The sequence below is a fragment of the Thamnophis sirtalis genome, unplaced genomic scaffold, assembly GCF_051295495.1.
Source record: "Thamnophis sirtalis isolate CommonGarterSnake01/CBP01778 unplaced genomic scaffold, rThaSir2_p1.2 scaffold_2, whole genome shotgun sequence".
In the NCBI taxonomy this organism is placed as follows: Eukaryota; Metazoa; Chordata; class Lepidosauria; order Squamata; family Natricidae; genus Thamnophis; species Thamnophis sirtalis.
The window spans coordinates 86,602,522-86,622,400 of NW_028261382.1; the positions used below are offsets into that span (position 1 = coordinate 86,602,522).

The window sequence follows — 19,879 nt, forward strand, 5'->3', positions numbered from 1 at the left end:
ACACAACATTCATTCAGCATTCGGGTGGGGCGAGATTAGGGTCTTATCCCCAGGCCTGACGGGATAGCCAGATCTTGAGGGCTGTGCGGAAGGTCTGGACGGTGGTGAGGGTGCGAATCTCCACGGGGAGATCGTTCCAAAGCGTCGGAGCTGCAACTGAGAAGGCTCTCCTCCGCGTAGTCGCCAGTCGGCACTGACTGGCGGATGGAATTCGGAGGAGGCCTACTCTGTGCGATCTGATGGGACGAAGGGAGGTAATTGGCAGAAGGCGGTCTCTCAAATAGTCAGATCCACTACCATGGAGGGCTTTATGAATGGTGAGTAGCACCTTGAAGCGCACCCGGAGATCAACAGGTAGCCAGCGCAGCTCACGGAGGATCGGTGTTATGTGGGCGAACCGTGGGCGAACCAAATACACAAGGCAAGTTAAGGTATGAGTCTGGCCTACTTTAGACCTGGCCATTAGTCTCATACCTCCGCAGACCCGAACGAAATACGCTACAGTATAAATAAAATTCATGGCGAGTCTTTACTTGTTACACGAATGGAACTAGTACATCACAAGATTTCATCACTAGCAAGTTCTTCTACAGACAAGATGGTAAACATTACATAAACTATCCAGAGCTTCATATTAATCTATAGCAGGGGTGTCCAATTTTGGCAACCTTAAGGCTTGTGGACTTCAATTCCCAAAATTCTTCCATAGCTGGCTGGGGAATTCTGGGAGTTGAAGTTCACAGGTCTTCGAGTTGCTAAGGTTGGATACCTCTGAACTAAAAGCCTATAAGAGTTGTTATGACATAAACTTTTGCTAGTGGGGTTCCTGATATCTCTTAATTTGGCTGAAATACTTTCCAATTTGACTTAGCACTGTTGAACTTACTCTCTTCTGAATTTCACAGACAAGGCTCTTTTAATCCCTCTGCAGCTTCCTTGGTTGAGTTCACTAATCTGGGGGGGGGGAGAATCCTAATTTGGAAGGGAGGATGAAATTCCCTTCATGAGGCCTTCCATTGTGATTTGAGATAAATTAGAGAGGTCGAGGGGACCATTTAAAGACCACTCTATTGCATCTCTTTCTTTAAGTGGTTCCTTGAAGTATTTGAAGTCCACTGCAGTCCACTGAAAATACAATGACTGTACTTAATGAAAGACAAAACACATCCCTGGCCTATTGATAACTGAGTTAAATGTAAGCACCCTTTATTAATCCCCTAGGATAATTTTACTAGCATTTTCTTCTCCAGGGAAGATAACATTAGGTGACAAGCTTTAACAAAAGTAGAATAGGGGCTCCACAGAGACCTAAATCTTGCATTCCTTCACACCTAACTCTTAAGGAATCTCTGTGCAACGGATGATCTGAAGACAGGTGTTTTACCCTGGAGGCCATCTTCAACAAACTCAAACACATCCCCAGAGGAATGTAGTATATCCCAGATCAGAACGAAACCCCCATTCTGCTGATCTGGCTGTTCTTCCAAACATCCAATTTGAATAGTTTGACATCCACTATAATTTTTTTGCCCAGAGACAATTGGGGTAAAAAAGAGCTCACAGCAAAATGTGTTGGCCATGTTTGCATCAAGAGCAACAGCTCTCTTGTGTTGGTGTGAGATATGAAAAAAAAAAAAAAGAGATTAAATGCACAAAGTCTCAAATCCGGCTCAATGAAGATGGGTTGTTTTCATTCCTGTGTGTCCAAATTAGATCCAGTTGATCCCAGAAGTCTTGATCACACTTGACCATTTGCAACTGACCAATTGCAAGCAGGGGAGGGTGAGAACATTTAACATTTCTTCTAAATGTTTCTTCCTTTCAATAAGAAGAAATCATTGCATTAGCCTTCCATTGGCTTTCCAGTTGAAGATATTTCAAGGATATTTTATAGTTGAAGATATTTCAAGGAGACTTAAAGTAGGAATTAGACAACGGGATGATTTGGTCTTCTGACAAGAGTTGTGGACGTGGCTTGTGGTTTCCTTCTTCTGACATATCCCTTAAAGTTGCAGGTTTAACAACAACCAAATGTTTACCATGTCTCATTTTTCTGAAGCTCACTAGCCTTTCCCTCCCAAATGTTATTCACCTCTACAACACAAGTTGTAGGAGCTGAGGTGGCGCAGTGGTTAAATGCAGCACTGCAGGCTACTTCAGCTGACTGCAGTTCTGCAGTTCTGCAGTTCGGCTGTTCAAATCTCACTGGCTCAGGGTTGACTCAGCCTTCCATCCTTCCGAGGTGGGTAAAATGAGGACCCGGATTGTTGTTGGGGGCGATACGCTGACTCTGTAAACCGCTTAGAGAGGGCTGAAAGCCCTATGAAGCGGTATATAAGTCTAACTGCTATTGCTATTTTCTTTCTGAGTTTAAGGATGGTTTATTAGCACCATTCTGAGCTCACCCTGTGACAGCCTCTGCTGGTGGTATTATTTTACATCGGGCTTCATGTCCTTGTAGTAGAAATAGCTATCATTAACATACAACTTTTAGTTTTTTAAAAAAAGTGTTTGGCTTAGGAGGAAACCTCTTTTCCCTGGGTTGTTCTTGTAATTCAAATTAAACACTTGGCAGTGGTTTTGCATAAAATGAAAACATCTCCAGAAATGAAAAAAAAATAGGACTGTGGAAGAAGCAGCAAGAGGACTGAAGCTTTTTCTTCCTCCAGGTGGAGAAACGAACCCTGGACTGGTTCTTTGTTTTTAATAATAAAAAACAAAATGGAATGCATCTGGCAACTGATAGAAAAAACGAAAATATGGGGACTCCCAACTGGATCCAAAATATGCTCATTCTTTTTCTATTGTTGTATTTTTTTCCCCCTGCTTTCCACCGTCAATCATTTTAAAAAACCTAAAGTGAAGCCAGTGATTGACCTGGCTAGCTTTTTTAGTAGGAAAAGTTTTGTCTCTGGAGCACATTGGAGCGTCATTAATTCATCCCACATGCGTAGGTGGAGGGCAAAAAAAATGACCCTCTTGGCAATGCTGTTTCTTCTTGCCTCGATGGACTCCTACAGCCAGGCAGACCACATCAGAATTCTTTAAAGCTGCAACACACAAGAGGATAACATTAGAAATGTCATCAGGTCAGATGGTTTAATGGTATATGAGAAAGACCTTGGGAGAACCTCTCAGGATCCCAACCGAGGCCAAACGGTGCCACCTGCACATCCTATTCAAGAGTCACCAACTGCATTTTAGGCTTAGCCTTCAAAAGGCAGGAAAAAGAAGACATCGGAAGCTTGAAGGTTCAGTTCTTCCTTTAATCAAGAAAAGAGTGCAGAAATCCCAAGAACTCTAATCACTGAGCAAGGCTCTCTCTCAGAGACTTTGATTTTTCTCCACCACCAGATACTCAAGAAAAAAAAGATTCCCAGAAGGTGTAGGAGGTCAAGAACATCTTTAATGATTGGAACCAAAGACACCAAAGCCAAGAGACCTATCAAGGTACACCAGGGGCTTACAACAGACTTACCGGGATTTATGGCCCCAGAGCATGACTGTTCAAAAAATGGTGATTGACCTGCAAATATAATTAACATAAAATGGACCCAGGTATCTTGGAGGAAGATGGAAAAGCGTATGCAGAAGACATTCAGCAGGGTTCTTTGCTTGTAAAGTAGTGATTCTCAATGGTTCACCCACAAAACCGAGCTTGACTAAACTGCGCCTGACTAAACCGCGTCACTGACGTCATCAACAGGGCGACAACAGTGTGGAGACAGAAGCACGCTGTAAACCCTAAACCTAAAATTAACCCCTAAACCTAAACCTAACCCCCCTAAACTTAATCCTAAACCTAACCCTAAATCTAACCCTTAACCTAACCCTAACCCTAACGCTTAACCTAACCCTAACCCTAAACCTAACCTTTAACCTAACCCTAAACCTAACCCTAAAGCTAACCCTTACCTTAAGTTGAATCGGCTTGCTTTCAAAGCGCTATTTAAAGCGCCCTTCTTTCTCCGCGCTGGCTGTTGTCGCCCTGTTGATGACATCAGCAACGCGGTTTAATCGAGCGCAGTTTAGTCGAGCGCGGTTTTGACGGGTCACGACTCTCAATGGTTGGGCTAACTGTTCCCAGCAAGGGGCAACTCCCATTGACCGCTGTCTCTCCTGGGCGCATTCACCCAAGCAACATCTTATAGGAACCTGCCTGTTTGCCAAAGATCTTGAGCTGCACCTGTTGGCTTTCTTAAGCAAGAGACCCTCAAAGACGGGGTCTTTCTTTTGGTGGTGCCTTGCTTGTGGATTAACTTAAAACCTTCTCAAAACCTAAAGCTACCCTTTACATTAGGGCATAACTTACTAAATGGGCCCTGCTTAGTTAAGTTATGCCCTGATTTAAGGAGAAGCTTTAAATCAGATGCTCCTAGACTGAGGACAAAAGTCAGTTGAAAAAAGAGGGAAGGACAATATGCCGTCACTGTTTCTAATAACAGACTCAGGGAACGAGTCAGGCAGTATAAAAATATAAGAAAGAAAGAAAGGAAGGAAGGAAGGAAGGAAGGAAGGAAGGAAGGAAGGAAGGAAGGAAGGAAGGAAGGAAGGAAGGAAAAGAAGGAAAGAAAGAAAGAAGGAAGCAAGCAAGCAAGAAAGAAAAAGAGAAAGAAGAAAGAAAGAGAAAGAAGAAAGAAAGAAGGAAAGAAAGAAAGAAAGAAAGAAACAAACAAACAAACATGAGCCAAAGCAAGATCACTGATGAAAAAGAAAGAATGATCCTGATTTTGGAAAAATCTCATTTCCCCTTTCTCCATTTTTTCCCCTTTACAAGGGACTTGCAATCCACCTCCAGACCTCCAAGTATACCTGGTAACCACAGATTATTAAGGAAAAATAGGGAACAGGACTAGAATGGAAAACACTTGGTGGTCGGTCTTGAACCCTGAATGTTAACAAGATTAGGAGATTAGGATATAGAGCCTCAGATGCACCTAGTATGATGTGGAAAGCTTTCTTGGGACAAGTAATAGTCAAGTCTGCAGTAATGCTAATTATTTCCCAAGATGCCTTGTGTGAAGTTTCCTCAAGTTGAAATTCATTGAATTCGTTAATTGATTTTTGGGTGAACTAATTAATTGGCTCTAGTAAAAAAGAGGACCACCCTCTCTCAATAGGCATGGTTTAGAGTACACGTTCCCACATTCTTGCCTTCCAACCATTGGACTTATAACATTCATCCCCAAACTGTTTAGAAGTTAAGGAATATGAAGCTGTTGAGCAACAAGTTTGGAGTGACAGGTTTATCAAAACAAACAACCTGAAAATTGTGACCTACTCAAGTGAGTTCTATGATGAATTCAACATGTTTAGGCTTGTGTTGAAATTACAGGAGCCCATCTGACATCACTAGTGTGTGTGTGTGTGTGTGTGTGTGTGTGTGTGTGTGTGTGTGTGTGTGTGTGTGTGTGTGTGTGTGTGTGAATCTACTATCAAACCGGCATGTTATTTCAGAGTTGGCTATGGCTTTCACTGAATGCTGCTTTATAACAGGCCAAATTCTTTTCTCATTTAGTTCAGCACTCCCAAGGCTAGAACTTCTCAAATACTCCTGCCATTTTCATGCATCGTTTTTAATTTTTAAAATATAAATAGGCCACCAGAAGCATATTTCGCTCGCAGAACTTCCACAGCTGCATTGAACTCAAGAGTTGCCACAAGACAGAAGGAAAATTAATGCGGCAAGGAATCCTATACTTCAGATTTGCACATTTTTTTCTCTCTCCATTAAGTAGGAAGAGACAAATAGTGAATATATTCAGACAAGTTATTTTGTATCCCATATTATTGATAGCAATAGCAGTTAGACTTATATACCGCTTCATAGGGCTTTCAGCCCTCTCTAAGCGGTTTACAGAGTCAGCATATCACCCCCAAAGTCTGGGTCCTCATTTCACCCACCTCGGAAGGATGGAAGGCTGAGTCAACCTTGAGCCGGTGAGATTTGAACCGCCGAACTGCAGTTAGCAGTCAGCTGAAGTGGCCTGCAGAACTGCACTCTAACCACTGCGCCACCTCGGCTTCCAACAAAAGCTATAACAACATATGGTATCAGTTAAGGGGACATTACAGATTTGGAGATTTTGGTTTGTCTCATGGCTGCAGGGTTAGAGTTAGGCGTCCATGAATTTGGGAAGCAAAATGAGATTCATAATGTTGAAAATTTAGGGAATTTTGTACTGGAACTTTTCCAAAGGACTGGAACACAGGTTATCAATATCTGGAATATGGCTTTTTTCAAATACTTACCCTCTTTTTCTTGTATAGCAGCCACACCAATCTCGAATTTCTTTGAATACCACTCGTGAAAGGAGCTGAAAGCAGAAGACACGCTCAAAATTACTTTGTCCATGAATTTTGTAAGTCTGAGCAAACGTTTATAGTGGATTAGCAATAGCAGTTAGACTTATATACCGCTTCATAGGGCTTTCAGCCCTCTCTAAGCGGTTTACAGAGTCAGCATATTGCCCCCAACAACAATCCGGGTCCTCATTTTACCCACCTCGGAAGGATGGAAGGCTGAGTCAACCTTGAGCCGGTGAGATTTGAACAGCCGAACTGCAGAACTGCAGTCAGCTGAAGTAGCCTGCAGTGCTGCATTTAACCACTGCACCACCTCGGCTCTAAACAAATTACATTTATCCGGTTTATTTTAATACAAATGTAAGGCATTCATGCTCCTCCAACCAATGCACTGTCTTCTATTAATTGCTTCTTTCCAAATTTCGTGATGCAGGTCCCCAATTTGTTTTTTGTTTTAAAAAGTGCAACTGGAAGAAGAATTCACCTTCTGCCATTCACATTTAGTGAAACAAATTTAATTGACTGCTAAGTGGGAGCAGAAAGTTCCTGAAAAGTACTTACCAGACACGCCAAAATATCGGCTGAAATCAACATGTAGAAGACATTATCCCAGCCAGAGCTGGAGATCAAACCTGCTAGCAAAGGTCCAAGAGCAGCACCTGAAAATGGAAACCACACCAAAGATCAGCATCCGAGGAGCCCAACGAAAGTCCAGCTCATGTCATGTAGATCAGTGGTCTCCAACCTTGGCAACTTTAAGACCTGTGGACTTCAACTCCCAGAGTTCCTCAGCCAGCTTTGCTGGCTGAAGAACTCTGGGAGTTGGAAGTCCACAGGTCTTAAAGTTGCCAAGGTTGGAGACCACTGATGTAGATGCTGCACATCTTCCATGATGGTAGAGTTGGGAGTCTTTGCTTAGGTCCTCAAGGTGGTGAAGAAGGGGAAATGAGGTAACCACAAGCATGTGGTTACAGACCATGACATAACATGCCAGGTGGGAACAAGGTCCTTAGCTAGAGTTGTGAAGGAAACGATGGACAACGAAGTATTGTTTCCTGGTGAAACTGGTCTATCAGGGCAATCTGGTTGACCCAAATATGGGAGGGAGCATACAGCTTCTGCTTTTGCCTTTCAGCCCCAATCCAGGAGCCTTCGCAGGCAGTCACTTTCGCGAGAAACTATATTTGTACTGAATTTATATTTTACCAACAATTTATATTTATTTACATTTTACCGACTCCCTTTATTTCTTTGTCGGTAAAATATAAATTCAGCACAATGGACAATAAAATACCTTTGGGGATCTTCTGGGTGGTATCTAAATATGAGAACCATTTTTAACGCGGAGAATTACTTGATAGCTTCAACTGGACAAGATAATGTGTTCAAAATGTTGTTCTTTCAGATGCAGACACAACTGCAGGAAAGGTGGTAAGGTTGTGGGTCAACATAAATCCCTGCCTGTGCAGCTGTTTGAATGTTTCCGGGACCAGACAATGCGGACCTTTGTGCTAGCCATTCGTAAGAGTGGATTCAGACTCAAAATGGATCGCATTGTATTAGCAAGGTAATCCTTCACTTACAACCAATTGATTAACGACTGTTATGGACAGCCCCAAAGCTATTTATGATTCAGTTGTGATGTTCTGTGAATTTGAGTCGTCATTCAAGGACTACCTGTGTGAAGCAAAGTCTATCCATTTCTCATTGTTACGAAAAAAATCCTCAATTTTACTAAGATCTTTACTAAGCCCAACCAAGGTTTCTTAAAATGCAATCAAGGATTAAACTGGCAGCCATGTGGCTACTTACCTACAGAACCTGTTCCATCAATGATGGCTGTGACTGTGGAGAGAGCTTTTGCGTTTCCCTGAAGACTTTCATGAGTACCCTGGAAATAATAATAATAATGATAATAATGATGATGATGATGTTTGGATTTGAGTACATCAAAAACCACTGGGACCATCAGGTTGAGAAGGTTTTAGAGAACCAGAAAGTCAAGATCTTGTGGGACTTCAGAATCCAGACTGACAGGCACTTGGTCCACAACACACCTGACATAACAATAGTTGAAAAGAAAAAAGCTTGGTTCATTGACATTGCAATACCTGGTGATGCACGAATTGAAGATAAAAGCAAGAAAAAAAATCACAAAATACCGGGATTTGCAAATTGAAGTTGAGCGACTGTGGAAAAAGAAATCGTGTGTTGTCCCGATTGTAATTGGAGCCCTTGGAGCAATACCCAAAGGGCTACCTGGCTATTTGGAAATTTTAAATTTATCAGACTTGAACATTCTGATTCTACAAAAAAACCGCCCTACTTGGAAAAGCTTATATCCTCCAACGTTACCTTAACAGTTGCTAGGTCCTTGGTTAGGACTCGAGCTGTTGAACTACCAACCAGCCCCAAAGGCTGTGAATCTCACCAAAGATTAACCACATAATAATAATATAAACAATTGCAAAGAAAAAACTTGAACAGTGCTTGAACAGCTTATGATGAGTGCACAAGTACCAGTGTGCAATTTCCCAGAGCTCAAAAATATCTTACATTTTATTTGTCCATGGGTATAAAACAGTTTTAGTTGACTCTTAGGACTGGCAAATGAATGCTTTCTGAATCCTATATGAAGGACTCAGGGTGCAAATAGTTTGCTTAGGCTTAGGGGTGGGTTTCAACCGGTTCACGGCGGTCCCTGCGAACCGGTTGGTCGCCGAACCCGGAAGTAAGTAACTTCCAGGAACGGCGAAGGGCGCACCCGCCCGCCCGCGGTCCTTACCCGGTTTTGACGAGTTCTGCGCTTCCACGCATGCGCAGGATGCATACAGCGCCTGTGCGATCGGCCAGGAGCAGCTGGAGCGTCGCGCAGACGCTAGTACGCATGCGTGCACCCCGCACGTGCACGAGGACGCCGCCGGCCCCGTTCCAACCGAACCGGTTGGAATGGGGCAAGAAACCCACCCCTGCTAAGGCTGATAATTTGCTTACTACATAGTGTAATTTCTGTTTTTCTGTGTTTTGTCTTTGACAGCTTCCTGTGACAATTACAATTTTTGCTGCAATAAAGATCATCTAGATATTTATCAGTTTCAGCCAAAAAGAGGAGTGAAGATTTTTTTTTTTTACATGAACAGTTACTATGGAGAAGGGTTGGCCCATGGGAGAATCAGAAAACCTTTCCAGAATATCTGCTGGATAAATAGAATTGCTTTGAATCAGCTCTCTTCCAAGTTTCAAATTCCTTCCAAGTTTCAACTTCTATGAGTTGCTTTAAGCCAAGAATTTCCGTTCTCCTGAGATTCACTGATCCAAGGTGTCGTGTTATACTGGGTGGAAAGAAATGTCTTAGCTGTGCCCACGTAAATGAACCACTGTGCTAGGCACATAAAATCTGAGTCTGTTCAAGCTCAGAAAATTTAAAGCAGATGAAGATGCAAGGTATTTCATCCATAGCCATGTATATCAGAATCAGGGTGTTTTGACATTTGATGCCAAATGAGGGATGAACTCCACATTACGTATATGTGAAGTCTGGCCACTGTTTTAATTCACTAAATTATAGTTGTGCAAAGTATCGCCTCCCCTCGGGGGGAAACTGAAATAAAAATCCACAAACGCACACATGCAGGGCTGCAAAACTGCACCCGAGTGAATTAAAAGTTGTGGGTTGCCAGCGTTGACTCAGATGGCAAGCCAAAAAGTAGTAGGATAAAGAATAAAGAATAAAGAACAAGTTCATCCTTACCAAATCAGCTGACACGGCGGTTGTAATGAGAGCATAGGGGCCATTGACAAGGGCACCACAGATAATGAGCATTGCTGAAGAAAAGAAAAAAGGAAGAGGATCGTCAGCCCTACAACCTAACCAGGTTATTTTCCAGTTAAGGACAGGTAGTCCTTGGCTTATAAACAAAAAGGCTGTCTAGAACAAATATTGCTCTCCAGGTCAGTGTAATGTGAGAATAGCAATAGCAATAGCAGTAGACTTATATACCGCTTCATAGGCCTTTCAGGCCTCTCTAAGCGGTTTACAGAGAGTCAGCATATTGCCCCCAACAATCTGGGTCCTCATTTTACCCACCTCGGAAGGATGGAAGGCTGAGTCAACCCTGAGCCGGTGAGATTTGAACCGCTGACCTGCTGATCTAGCAGTAGCCTGCAGTGCTGCATTTAACCACTGCGCCACCTCAGTCCAGATTTTCTTTTGGGAAGTTAACATGCATTTGTAGCAAAAAAAAATCTCCAGAAAGGAATGCGATCTTACCTATGGATGTACCTAGTCCATTTTGGCCAACATAGTTGTACAGAAAGAGCTGGAACCAAAAGCAAAGCAACAAGTGAGAATTCATCCATAAAGAAAAATGCACCAGCAACTTGGAACAGAGCGCCTGTCTCAAACAGGTGGTGGCCACAGACTCATTTTATATTGCTGATTATTTTTGACAATACCATCTTCAAAAAATATCTGGGACTCTTCAAACTTTCCATTAATTGCAAGCAGCGTGGCTAAAGGCAAACAATTGTGGGAACTTTGCTTCAAAACATCAAGACAACCTAAAGTTGGAAGAGGGGCTTAGAGGCTACCTTGCCTCTAAAATATAGGCCAAGGTTTGCTTGAATTCTGCTTAGCTTGTTGTACAATCTCAGACAATTATGGCTTATTTGGTAAAATATATAATGAGATGGAACTATTTGCAAATCAGATTGCAGCACATAAAAACTGCCAGTGAAATGTTTATTTAATTCAACACTAGCTTTTCCATCAATGATCAACCAGAATACTGCATAAAGCTAACAATCTTCTTACATACCATTTTCCCCAAAAATACAACCTACCCCGAAAGTAAGTCCTAGCTTGATTTTTTTACACGTGTGCCCTACCCTCAAAATAAGCCCTAGTTAAGACCCCGCCCATTCCGGGGTGCACGAGGTGAGGTGAGACACATGGGTGAAAATTAAGCTAGTGTGGAGATGCGGGAGCTGCCCTACTTACCAGGCCTCACACACGCCGATACCTGCCTTGCCTTGCAGGCCCACTTCTTCTGTGGCCACTTGCCATCGCTCACACACGTCGCCCCAGCTTCCGTTTTGCCGCCAGAGCCCTTCTGGAAAACCCTCTGCAGCCGATAACAGAGCTCTGGATTGATCCGGAACTCTTTTATCGGCTGCAGAGGCCTTCCGGAAGGTCTCTGATGGCAAAACGGAAGCCGGAGGCGACACACGCAAGCAGCGGCAGAAGAAGTGGGCTGGTAGCAGGCTCATGCTGGGCTGTCAGTGCCACCACGGCGAGGTGAGTCAGTAATTAGACATCCCCCGAAAATAAGACCTGTTGCCTTTTTTTGGTGGCAAAAAATAATAATAATAAGACCCGGTCTTATTTTCAGGGAAACACTGTAGTTTCTCCTCCCAAAATGATACAGTACTTATGAACCTGGAGGTGATATGGGAATACTCACCATGGGAGCTGCCAGGATAAGCATTGCACAGCAAGTGGTGGCCCTGCCTCCAGTGTAGTCCGATATGAGACCAGCCACAATGCCACCTGCAGGACAAAAAGGTATAGTTTCACAGCAGAAGATGCCAAAGCTAAGAGCTGGTGGGAAGGCAGGTGCCGATCCTACACTTAAGTCCAGAGTTGTGTTTTCCAGAGCAGAACTGAGCTCCCAGCTACTTTCCATGAGAGCTGCCGGAAGAAATGGAACGGCAGCAAAAACACAAAGAAAAGCATAATTGCTGGCTGACATCTAGTCTTCACCCAGATTCTTCCAGCCAAGATTTGGTGGCCCTACTTTCATTTCAGCAATCTAAATTTAAATGCAGGGGAAGGAGTTTGATGATTGTTGTTTTGGAGTCAAGAAATGCTTCATGATGTGCGAATCACTGAAGAAGCCACCCAAATATTGAAAATTCTTTGGGTGGAATTTGCACCCAAACGCTTCCTACCCATGCCTGCTCTTGACTGTCAACTCATCGCCCCAACGCCACCCCTTTTCCTAGACTCTGATGCAGAAATGAAAAGAAGGCTCCAGGGAAATCAATCCAACTTACCAATAATGCCACCAACATCAAACAGAGTTGACATATCTCCAGCTTCTTTTGCACTTAAGCGAGCTGCAACAACAGAAAGGAAGAGGAGTAAACATAGCAATAGCAATAGCAGTTAGACTTATATACCGCTTCATAGGGCTTTCAGCCCTCTCTAAGCGGCTTACAGAGTCAGCATATTGCCCCTGACAACAATCCGGGTCCTCATTTTACCCACCTCGGAAGGATGGAAGGTTGAGTCAACCCTGAGCCGGCGAGATTTGAACAGCCGAACTGCAGAACTGCAGTCAGCTGAAGTAGCCTGCAGTGCTGCATTTAACCACTGCGCCACCTCGGCTCTCAACATGAATGAACGAACGATGGTCAACGACCCATGGCAGAGAACATGTTTTGTTGGGCTGAACAATAGGTAGGATTCAAAGTGGGAAAGGAGTTTTGAAGTAAGCATCCAAGTCTGACAATTGCTATGTATGCCAACCCCAACATGATCTATTTCTATTTGGATCAGCAGCACCTCACAGCTGCAAGGCATTACATGCATACTTCAAAGGTCCAATTTAAAAAATAACACAAGATCTTCATTAGCAGCATTGGGGAAACTACTGTTCATCATTTGAAGAGTCATGGCCATTCAACCTCGAGAATAGTAAGCTGGATAGTAAGCTCCAACTTACTTTGATCTATTTTGTTCCAAAATAGTTGACTTGAAAATCTTTAGCACACAAGGATTCACATAGTTCCAGAGCAGTGTTTCTCAACCTTGGCTACTTGAAGATGTCTGGACTTCAACTCCCAGAATTCCCCAGCCAGCAAATGCTGGCTGGGGAATTCTGGGAGTTGAAGTCCAGACATCTTCAAGTTGCCAAGGTTGAGAAACACTGCTCCAGAGTGTTACTTTTCTCAAGTAATGCTCTATTAATATGTTGGCCAATGTTTCGCCAACCAAAGCCCACATTTAACTTGCTTATTCTGCACCCAGGGAGGGGCTGGGTGCAGAATAAGCAAGACTATGTGATAATTGTGGCAGAGTCTGGAATTTTCCATGCTAGGAGATAGACTCTGCGGGTTCCCCCCCCCCCTGAATTTCTTAATCCTGATTTAGAGTTGACGCAACAGCTTTCAAGGTCCTGCAGTTGTGCCATTAAATTTAGCTGGCATGCAACGGGCTGAAATTTGATGTGCTGGATAGTTATGTGTCAAAACAGTCCTTGGAAACACCATAAATCAAACTTGCTCAAGTAGGTCAAAACTTCCTGGACCAGCATTATCATTTGGGGATCAGAAGTAACTTGCTCCTGACTCACCAACATTCACGATGTAAAGCGGCAACCAATAGAGAAAGGTGTAGCTGACGAGTTTGGCAAACAAAAGGCAGAATGAAAATTCGATCACTCCCTGCAATGACGAGAGAGACAAAGAGAGGGATTAGTCATCAGCAAATGCTCAAAATCAGTTAGGAGGCAGAAAAAGCAACGTCTGATGCTGGGCAGAAGATCAATGATCTAACTTTCCTGATTTGGATTGGATTGGATTTATTACATTTATATGCCGCCCTTTTCCCCAAAGGGGACTCAAGGCGGTTCAAAATTCAAATCAGGGAAGGGGTTTCAGACAGGGAATAAAAAAGACGAACATAACAATACACAATTTAAAAGCACACAACAGTCATACCATTCGAGAAGGGGGGCAAAAGCTCTTTAGCCCCAGGCCTGTCGGAACAGCCAGGTTTTAAGGGCTATGCGGAATATACCTCCACTAGACCGATTAGATCCCACAGATTAGGCCTCCTCCGAATTCCATCCGCCGGCCAGTGTCGACTGGCGACTACCCGGAGGAGAGCCTTCTCTGTGGCTGCTCCGACCCTTTGGAACGAGCTCCCCGTGGAGATTCGAACCCTCACCACCCTCCAGGCCTTCCGCAAAGCTGTTAAAACCTGGCTGTTCCGACAGGCCTGGGGCTAAAGAGCTGTTGCCCCCGTCTCGAATGGTATGACTGTTGTGTGTTTTTAAATTATGTATTGTTATGTTTCATTTTTTATTTTTTTGTCTGAACCCTCCCTTCCCTGATTTGATTTGTTAGCCGCCCTGAGTCCCCTTCGGGGGGAAAGGGCAGCATATAAATATAATAAAATGAATGAAATGAGTCAGGGCAACAGAATGGAACTAGCATTTACTGGCTGGGTACTCTTCCCGATGCCTATGTGGAGTTCTCAGCAAATGTTTTCTCTTTGCACCCTGGTAGAGAAACATCTGTCGCTGCCTAGAATTGAACTCTCAACCTTCCAAGTGGGAGGCGAGGGTCTTCACTTCTAGGCCACCACGCAGCTAATATCTTACTTGGTTCAAAATCATCACTAGCACTGCAGTTGCTATTAGATCCACTGTACTAAAGATGCTGGCATGATCCTTTTAAATTGGTTGCCTGTTGGGAATAATTCCAAGGAAGAGAAAAAATGATTCGGAGCTGAGATCTGTGTGTGGAGAGAAAGGCTAAGCATGCCCCCTGCACTTGCTTTAGACCAAAATCAAACTGTCATCCATAGATGTTGGTTGGGAAGCAAATGAAATCCCCAGGATGATTGGCATGAAGATGTCATGACATACTGATCTCATTTTGATGTCATTGTGGATTCTATGTGGGTCCAGATTGCCATCCACAAGTTGCAAGATGGACATCCATTCTTTCAGCCTTCTCTTTGGCCAACAGTAGCAATAGCAATAGCAGTTAGACTTATATACTGCTTCATAGGGCTTTCAGCCCTCTCTAAGCGGTTTACAGAGTCAGCATATCGCCCCCACAGTCTGGGTCCTCATTTCACCCACCTCGGAAGGATGGAAGGCTGAGTCAACCTTGAGCCGGTGAGATTAGAACCGCTGAACTGCAGATAACAGTCAGCTGAAGTGGCCTGCAGTACTGCACCTTAACCACTGCGCCACTTCGGCTCTTGGTGGTTTGACAGCTTACTGATAAGTGCACTCACAGGAATCTTGAGGGCATCAATGAAACTGATGGCTTCTCGGTCCTCCCCAGAGCCTTTGTCATGATCCACCATGTCAATGATATTTTCTCGGCTGTTGGTAGAAGCATTCAGGCTCCCGTCACTGATGGAGTGTCCTGCCTCCAGACCTTTCTCATCAGAACTGGCCTCCTGTATAAAAACAAACATATATGGTAGTCTTCGAATTACAACTGTTTAGTGACTGAAGTTACAATGGCACTTAAAAATTGACTTATGGCTGTTTTCCACCCTTATGACCATTGCAGCATCCCCTTGGCCTCGTGATCAAAATTTGGACACTTGTCAACTGGCTTGTACGTAAGATGTTTGCAGTGTCCTAGGGTCATGTGACCACTTTTTGTGACAAACAAAATGTATTTATTCCCAGATAAAACTTACGTGGTGAAGAGGAGGGCTGCAGTCAACATCTTCTGGATCTGAAAGATGGAAACAATATTTTATTTGAAATTAATGATTTCTCCAACAGACGGTAGGGACTGCCACAGGGGTGGGTTTCAGGCGGTTCGTGGCGGTCCCCGCGAACTGGTTGGTCGGCGAACCCGGAAGTAAGTAACTTCCGGGAACGCCGAAGGGTCCACCCACCCGCCCGCGTTTCTTACCCGGTTTTGACGAGTTCTGCACTTCCATGCATGCGCAGGACGCATACAGCGCCTGCGCGATCCTCCAGGAGCAGCTGGAGCATCGCACAGATGCTAGTGCGCATGCGTGCACTGTGCGCGTGCATGAGGACGCCGCCAGCCCCGTTCCAACCGAACCGGTTGGAACGGGGCGAGAAACCCACCCCTGGACTGCCAATAGGTGTAAAGGTACATATGGTAGATAAGGGAATTATAAATAATAAACAACAAATTCAGTTAGGGTTTGGGCGAGGTCTCCGTGAATTCAGAGTGCAAAATGGACATGGCCAATGGATTCAGAGATGCATCGGTATGCTCAGGAGGGAACTGACTTTTCGAAGATCCATTATCTACCTTTCCTGGTAAAACACCTGAGAAAACCCCACTGGGAGGCAAATCCATTTAGGATTAGGGTTAGGTCTCCATGAATGACAGCAAAATGGACATCGCCAATGGATTCGGAGTGCATGAGTATGCTGAGGAAGAAGCAGTGCTGACTTTTTGTCCCTGCCTTACTTATGTTTCCTGGTAAAATACATGTATCGAAGTAATTTTCTGGCAAAGAATGTAGTAATGTTGTTACCTGCCACTAGGTGGTGACAGCCACTTGAATAAAATGTGGCCCAGGAAATAAGAAACATTAGAGCCCCCCCCCCCCCCCCCGGCTCCCCCACCTTCAACTGAGCTGATCTCATTAACACATCATCAAGATATTTCTCTGTGTTGATGTTATGACAATTATGGCTTGCATGATCCAAAATGTGAGAATTACTTTTATTTAAATCTGTAGCATTTTTGTTCATCTTTTTTTTTTTTTTGCAATTTGAGAAACTGATTCAGCCTGACACAATATGTTATTTACACATATTTAGATTAAGTATTATTTACCTATCATTTCGCTAGCAAAAACCATAAAGTTTTAGTTAGAAGACATTCATTGAACTGGATATATTTTTTTTCTCCTGGGTCATATTAAAATATTTAGCACTGCAGACATTTCAGCTAAAAATAATAATTTTCAGGGTCGATCTCTGCTGCAGGGGGAAATTAAGGGTTTTAACCCCATTTCACACATTTTTCACTTAGGGAGGGGAGGAAGTTGGTCACAATACACCATCTTGGGAATTCTGACTGCTAGAATTAAAGGTAAAGGTTCCCCTTGCACATATGTGCTAGTCGTTCCCGACTCTAGGGGGTGGTGCTCATCTCTCTTTCAAAGCCGAAGAGCCAGCGCTGTCCGAAGATGTCTCTGTGGTTATGTGGCTGGCATGACTAAATGCTGAAGCCGCATGGAACACTCTTACCTTCCCACTAAGGGGGTCCCTATTTTTCTATTTGCATTTTTATGTGCTTTCGAACTGCTAGGTTGGCAGAAGCTGGGACAAGTGGTCCCCTCCAACTCTATTCTATTCTATTCTATTCTATTCTATTCTATTCTATTCTATTCTATTCTCCATTCCACTATTCTATATTCTGTTCTATTCTGTATTCTGTATTCTATTCTATTCTATTCTATTCTCCATTCCACTATTCTATATTCTGTTCTATTCTGTATTCTGTATCCTGTATCCTATTCTATTCTATTCTATAGAGATTCAGTGGCTAAGACGCTGAGCGCCGCATAACCGAGTGAGCTCCTGTTACTTGTCCCAGCTTCTGTCAACCTAGCAGTTCAAAAGCACATAAAAAATGCAAGTAGCCACATGACCACAGAGACTTTTTCGGACAGCACTGGCTCTTCGGCTTTGAAATGGAGATGAGCACTGCCCCATAGTGTCGGGAACGACTAGCACATATGTGCAAGGGGAACCTTTACATTTACCTTTACTTCTATTCTATTCTGTCCTGTTCTATTCTAAAAAGTAAGTGGTTATGTTTCATACAAGACTTACATTCGATGAGGAACAGGAAGCAGACAACACCCATGAAAGCTATGATGATACCAGGCACAATGAAGGACAGTCCCCATGCCTTGGAGACCCAGATGCCAGCAATCAAGGACCCCAAGATGTTCCCGACAGATGTGTGTGAATTCCAGATGCCCATGATTAAACCTCTCCTGGCAAGAAACAAAAGACCTATTGTAAATTTCTGTCTTTTTTGACTTAGTTCTCAGAGGCAGATGGGAATCTACATGTGGTTCAGCACTTGTTGGGAATTGGTTCCATGACAGGTCTCTGGCAGTTCGGATCAATGCTTCAACCTACAGGTAAACATCCCAGAATTTTTGACTGACAGCTCCCACAATCTTGTACCACTGACCATGCTAGTTGGGGCTGGTAAGAACTGATGCCCCAAACATCTGGATGGCACATATTCACTTTGTATTAAATTGTGCTATTTTTTAAAAAGCAAAAAGTGAATTAAATTAAGTATCTGTAACGGCTCCTCTCCTAACTTAAGAAAGTAAAGACTCTTGAAACGGATTATTTCAAAAGGAACCTTTAAACAAGCAGGATGGAAACCATTAGAGGCAAAGCAGCATCTGAAACCCTTTAGGCAATGCAAGTGGGATTAAACTGATAATGACCCCTCCCCTTTGTCTGAATGCAGATTCTGACCAATACACAAGTGTGAAGATGCTTCCTTAACTCTTCTGCCCTGAGAGTCGAATAAAACACTGGCTATCTCTAGTTAGACATTAAAGTAAGATATCCCACATGGCCATCATAAACATCCCTCCAGAGGTGCTGGGACCTTCAGTCTTCCGATGACAGGAAACCAGTGGTAAAGTTGTAACGCTCAGTTGTTACAAGTACAGCTAGTGATTTAACTCCGAGGCCCCCCTACTCCCAATTGAATGGCAGTATCACTTTTAGGGATCTGACAGTATCATTTAATTTGTGTTCTGGCTCCAGCTCTGTCTTTATCCTGTATCCTACATCCTTTATATAACATTGAAAGGCCAAATACAGCTCTGGGAGCTGAAAAACTGAGGCAGCCTTGCACCCCACTTGAAAGTCGTGAGGTATAAGGGATAACATGCAGTTCAACTTGGATTTGAGCGACCCAGCAATGACGTTTATCATAGCCGATTTCCAATGATCAGTCATCGGAACCATCTCAAAGAGTCACTGCAGGGTTCAAAGAGGACAGCTCTCCTTTAGGGCAGAAGTCACCGGGCCAGCATGCAAAGCATAAGAAGATACAGGCAATCAATCAAACCGTGGCACAACAAAACCACGCTCGACTAAAGCGCGCCCGATTAAACCATGTCGCTGATGTCATCAACAGGGTGACAACAGCGAGCGCGGAGAAAGAAGGGCGCTTTAAATAGCGCTTTGAAAGCAAGCCGATTCAAGTTAAGGTAAGGGTTAGGGTTAGGTTAAGGGTTAGGTTAAGGGTTAGAGTTAGGTTTAGGGTTAGGTTAAGGGTTAGGATTAGGTTTAGCGTTAGGTTAAGGGTTAGGTTAAGGGTTAGGTTTAGGATTAGGTTTAGGGGGGTTAGGTTTAGGTTTAGGGGTTAATTTTAGGTTTAGCGTTTACAGCGTGCTTTTTTCTCCGTGCTGTTGTCGCGCTGTGATGATGTCAGCTATGCGGTTTCGTCAAGCGCCCTTTAGTCGAACACGGTTTTGTGGTGGAACCAATCAAACCACTGTCCCATTTAACTGTGCAGGGTTGCATTTCCTGTCCAGTGTGGGAACAAATCAAAGACTTCCTTCTAGGGATTAAAGTGAAGCAACCGAGATTGGAAAGCAAAGAACAATCTGCAAGGCACGAAGAAACGAAACTCACTTCCCCTTTCCAAACCAGTTGCCGACACACGTCACCACCGAAGGCCAACCGGTTGTCTGAGCCAAGCCATTCAGGATCTAATAGAGGGCACAAGAGGGGAAAAACCAGTGAACTGCTGGAAGGGCCTGCTTCTTACCTGTATGCATTCACTC

General features: G+C 43.7%; 1 protein-coding gene across 2 annotated transcripts in view; it reads right to left on the reverse strand.

Moving 5' to 3' along the window:
• Positions 1-510: 510 nt before the first annotated feature.
• Positions 511-19,879, reverse strand: part of SLC37A2 (solute carrier family 37 member 2) — a 46,736-nt gene continuing 27,367 nt past the window's right edge. The window contains exons 6-19 of one of the 2 annotated variants that reach the window (XM_087706309.1): positions 19,728-19,804; positions 17,886-18,052; positions 15,755-15,792; positions 15,338-15,505; positions 13,662-13,752; positions 12,361-12,423; positions 11,769-11,854; positions 10,577-10,625; positions 10,058-10,131; positions 8,119-8,197; positions 6,868-6,965; positions 6,253-6,317; positions 3,479-3,526; positions 511-3,050 (exon numbers count right to left, since the gene is read on the reverse strand). In XM_087706309.1, coding sequence (XP_087562435.1) covers positions 3,508-3,526; positions 6,253-6,317; positions 6,868-6,965; positions 8,119-8,197; positions 10,058-10,131; positions 10,577-10,625; positions 11,769-11,854; positions 12,361-12,423; positions 13,662-13,752; positions 15,338-15,505; positions 15,755-15,792; positions 17,886-18,052; positions 19,728-19,804 — 1,074 coding nt within the window. In that variant the 3' untranslated portion in view covers positions 511-3,050; positions 3,479-3,507. The remainder of the gene's footprint in view (positions 3,051-3,478; positions 3,527-6,252; positions 6,318-6,867; positions 6,966-8,118; positions 8,198-10,057; positions 10,132-10,576; positions 10,626-11,768; positions 11,855-12,360; positions 12,424-13,661; positions 13,753-15,337; positions 15,506-15,754; positions 15,793-17,885; positions 18,053-19,727; positions 19,805-19,879) is intronic. The other variant, XM_087706310.1, reaches the window with a different exon arrangement.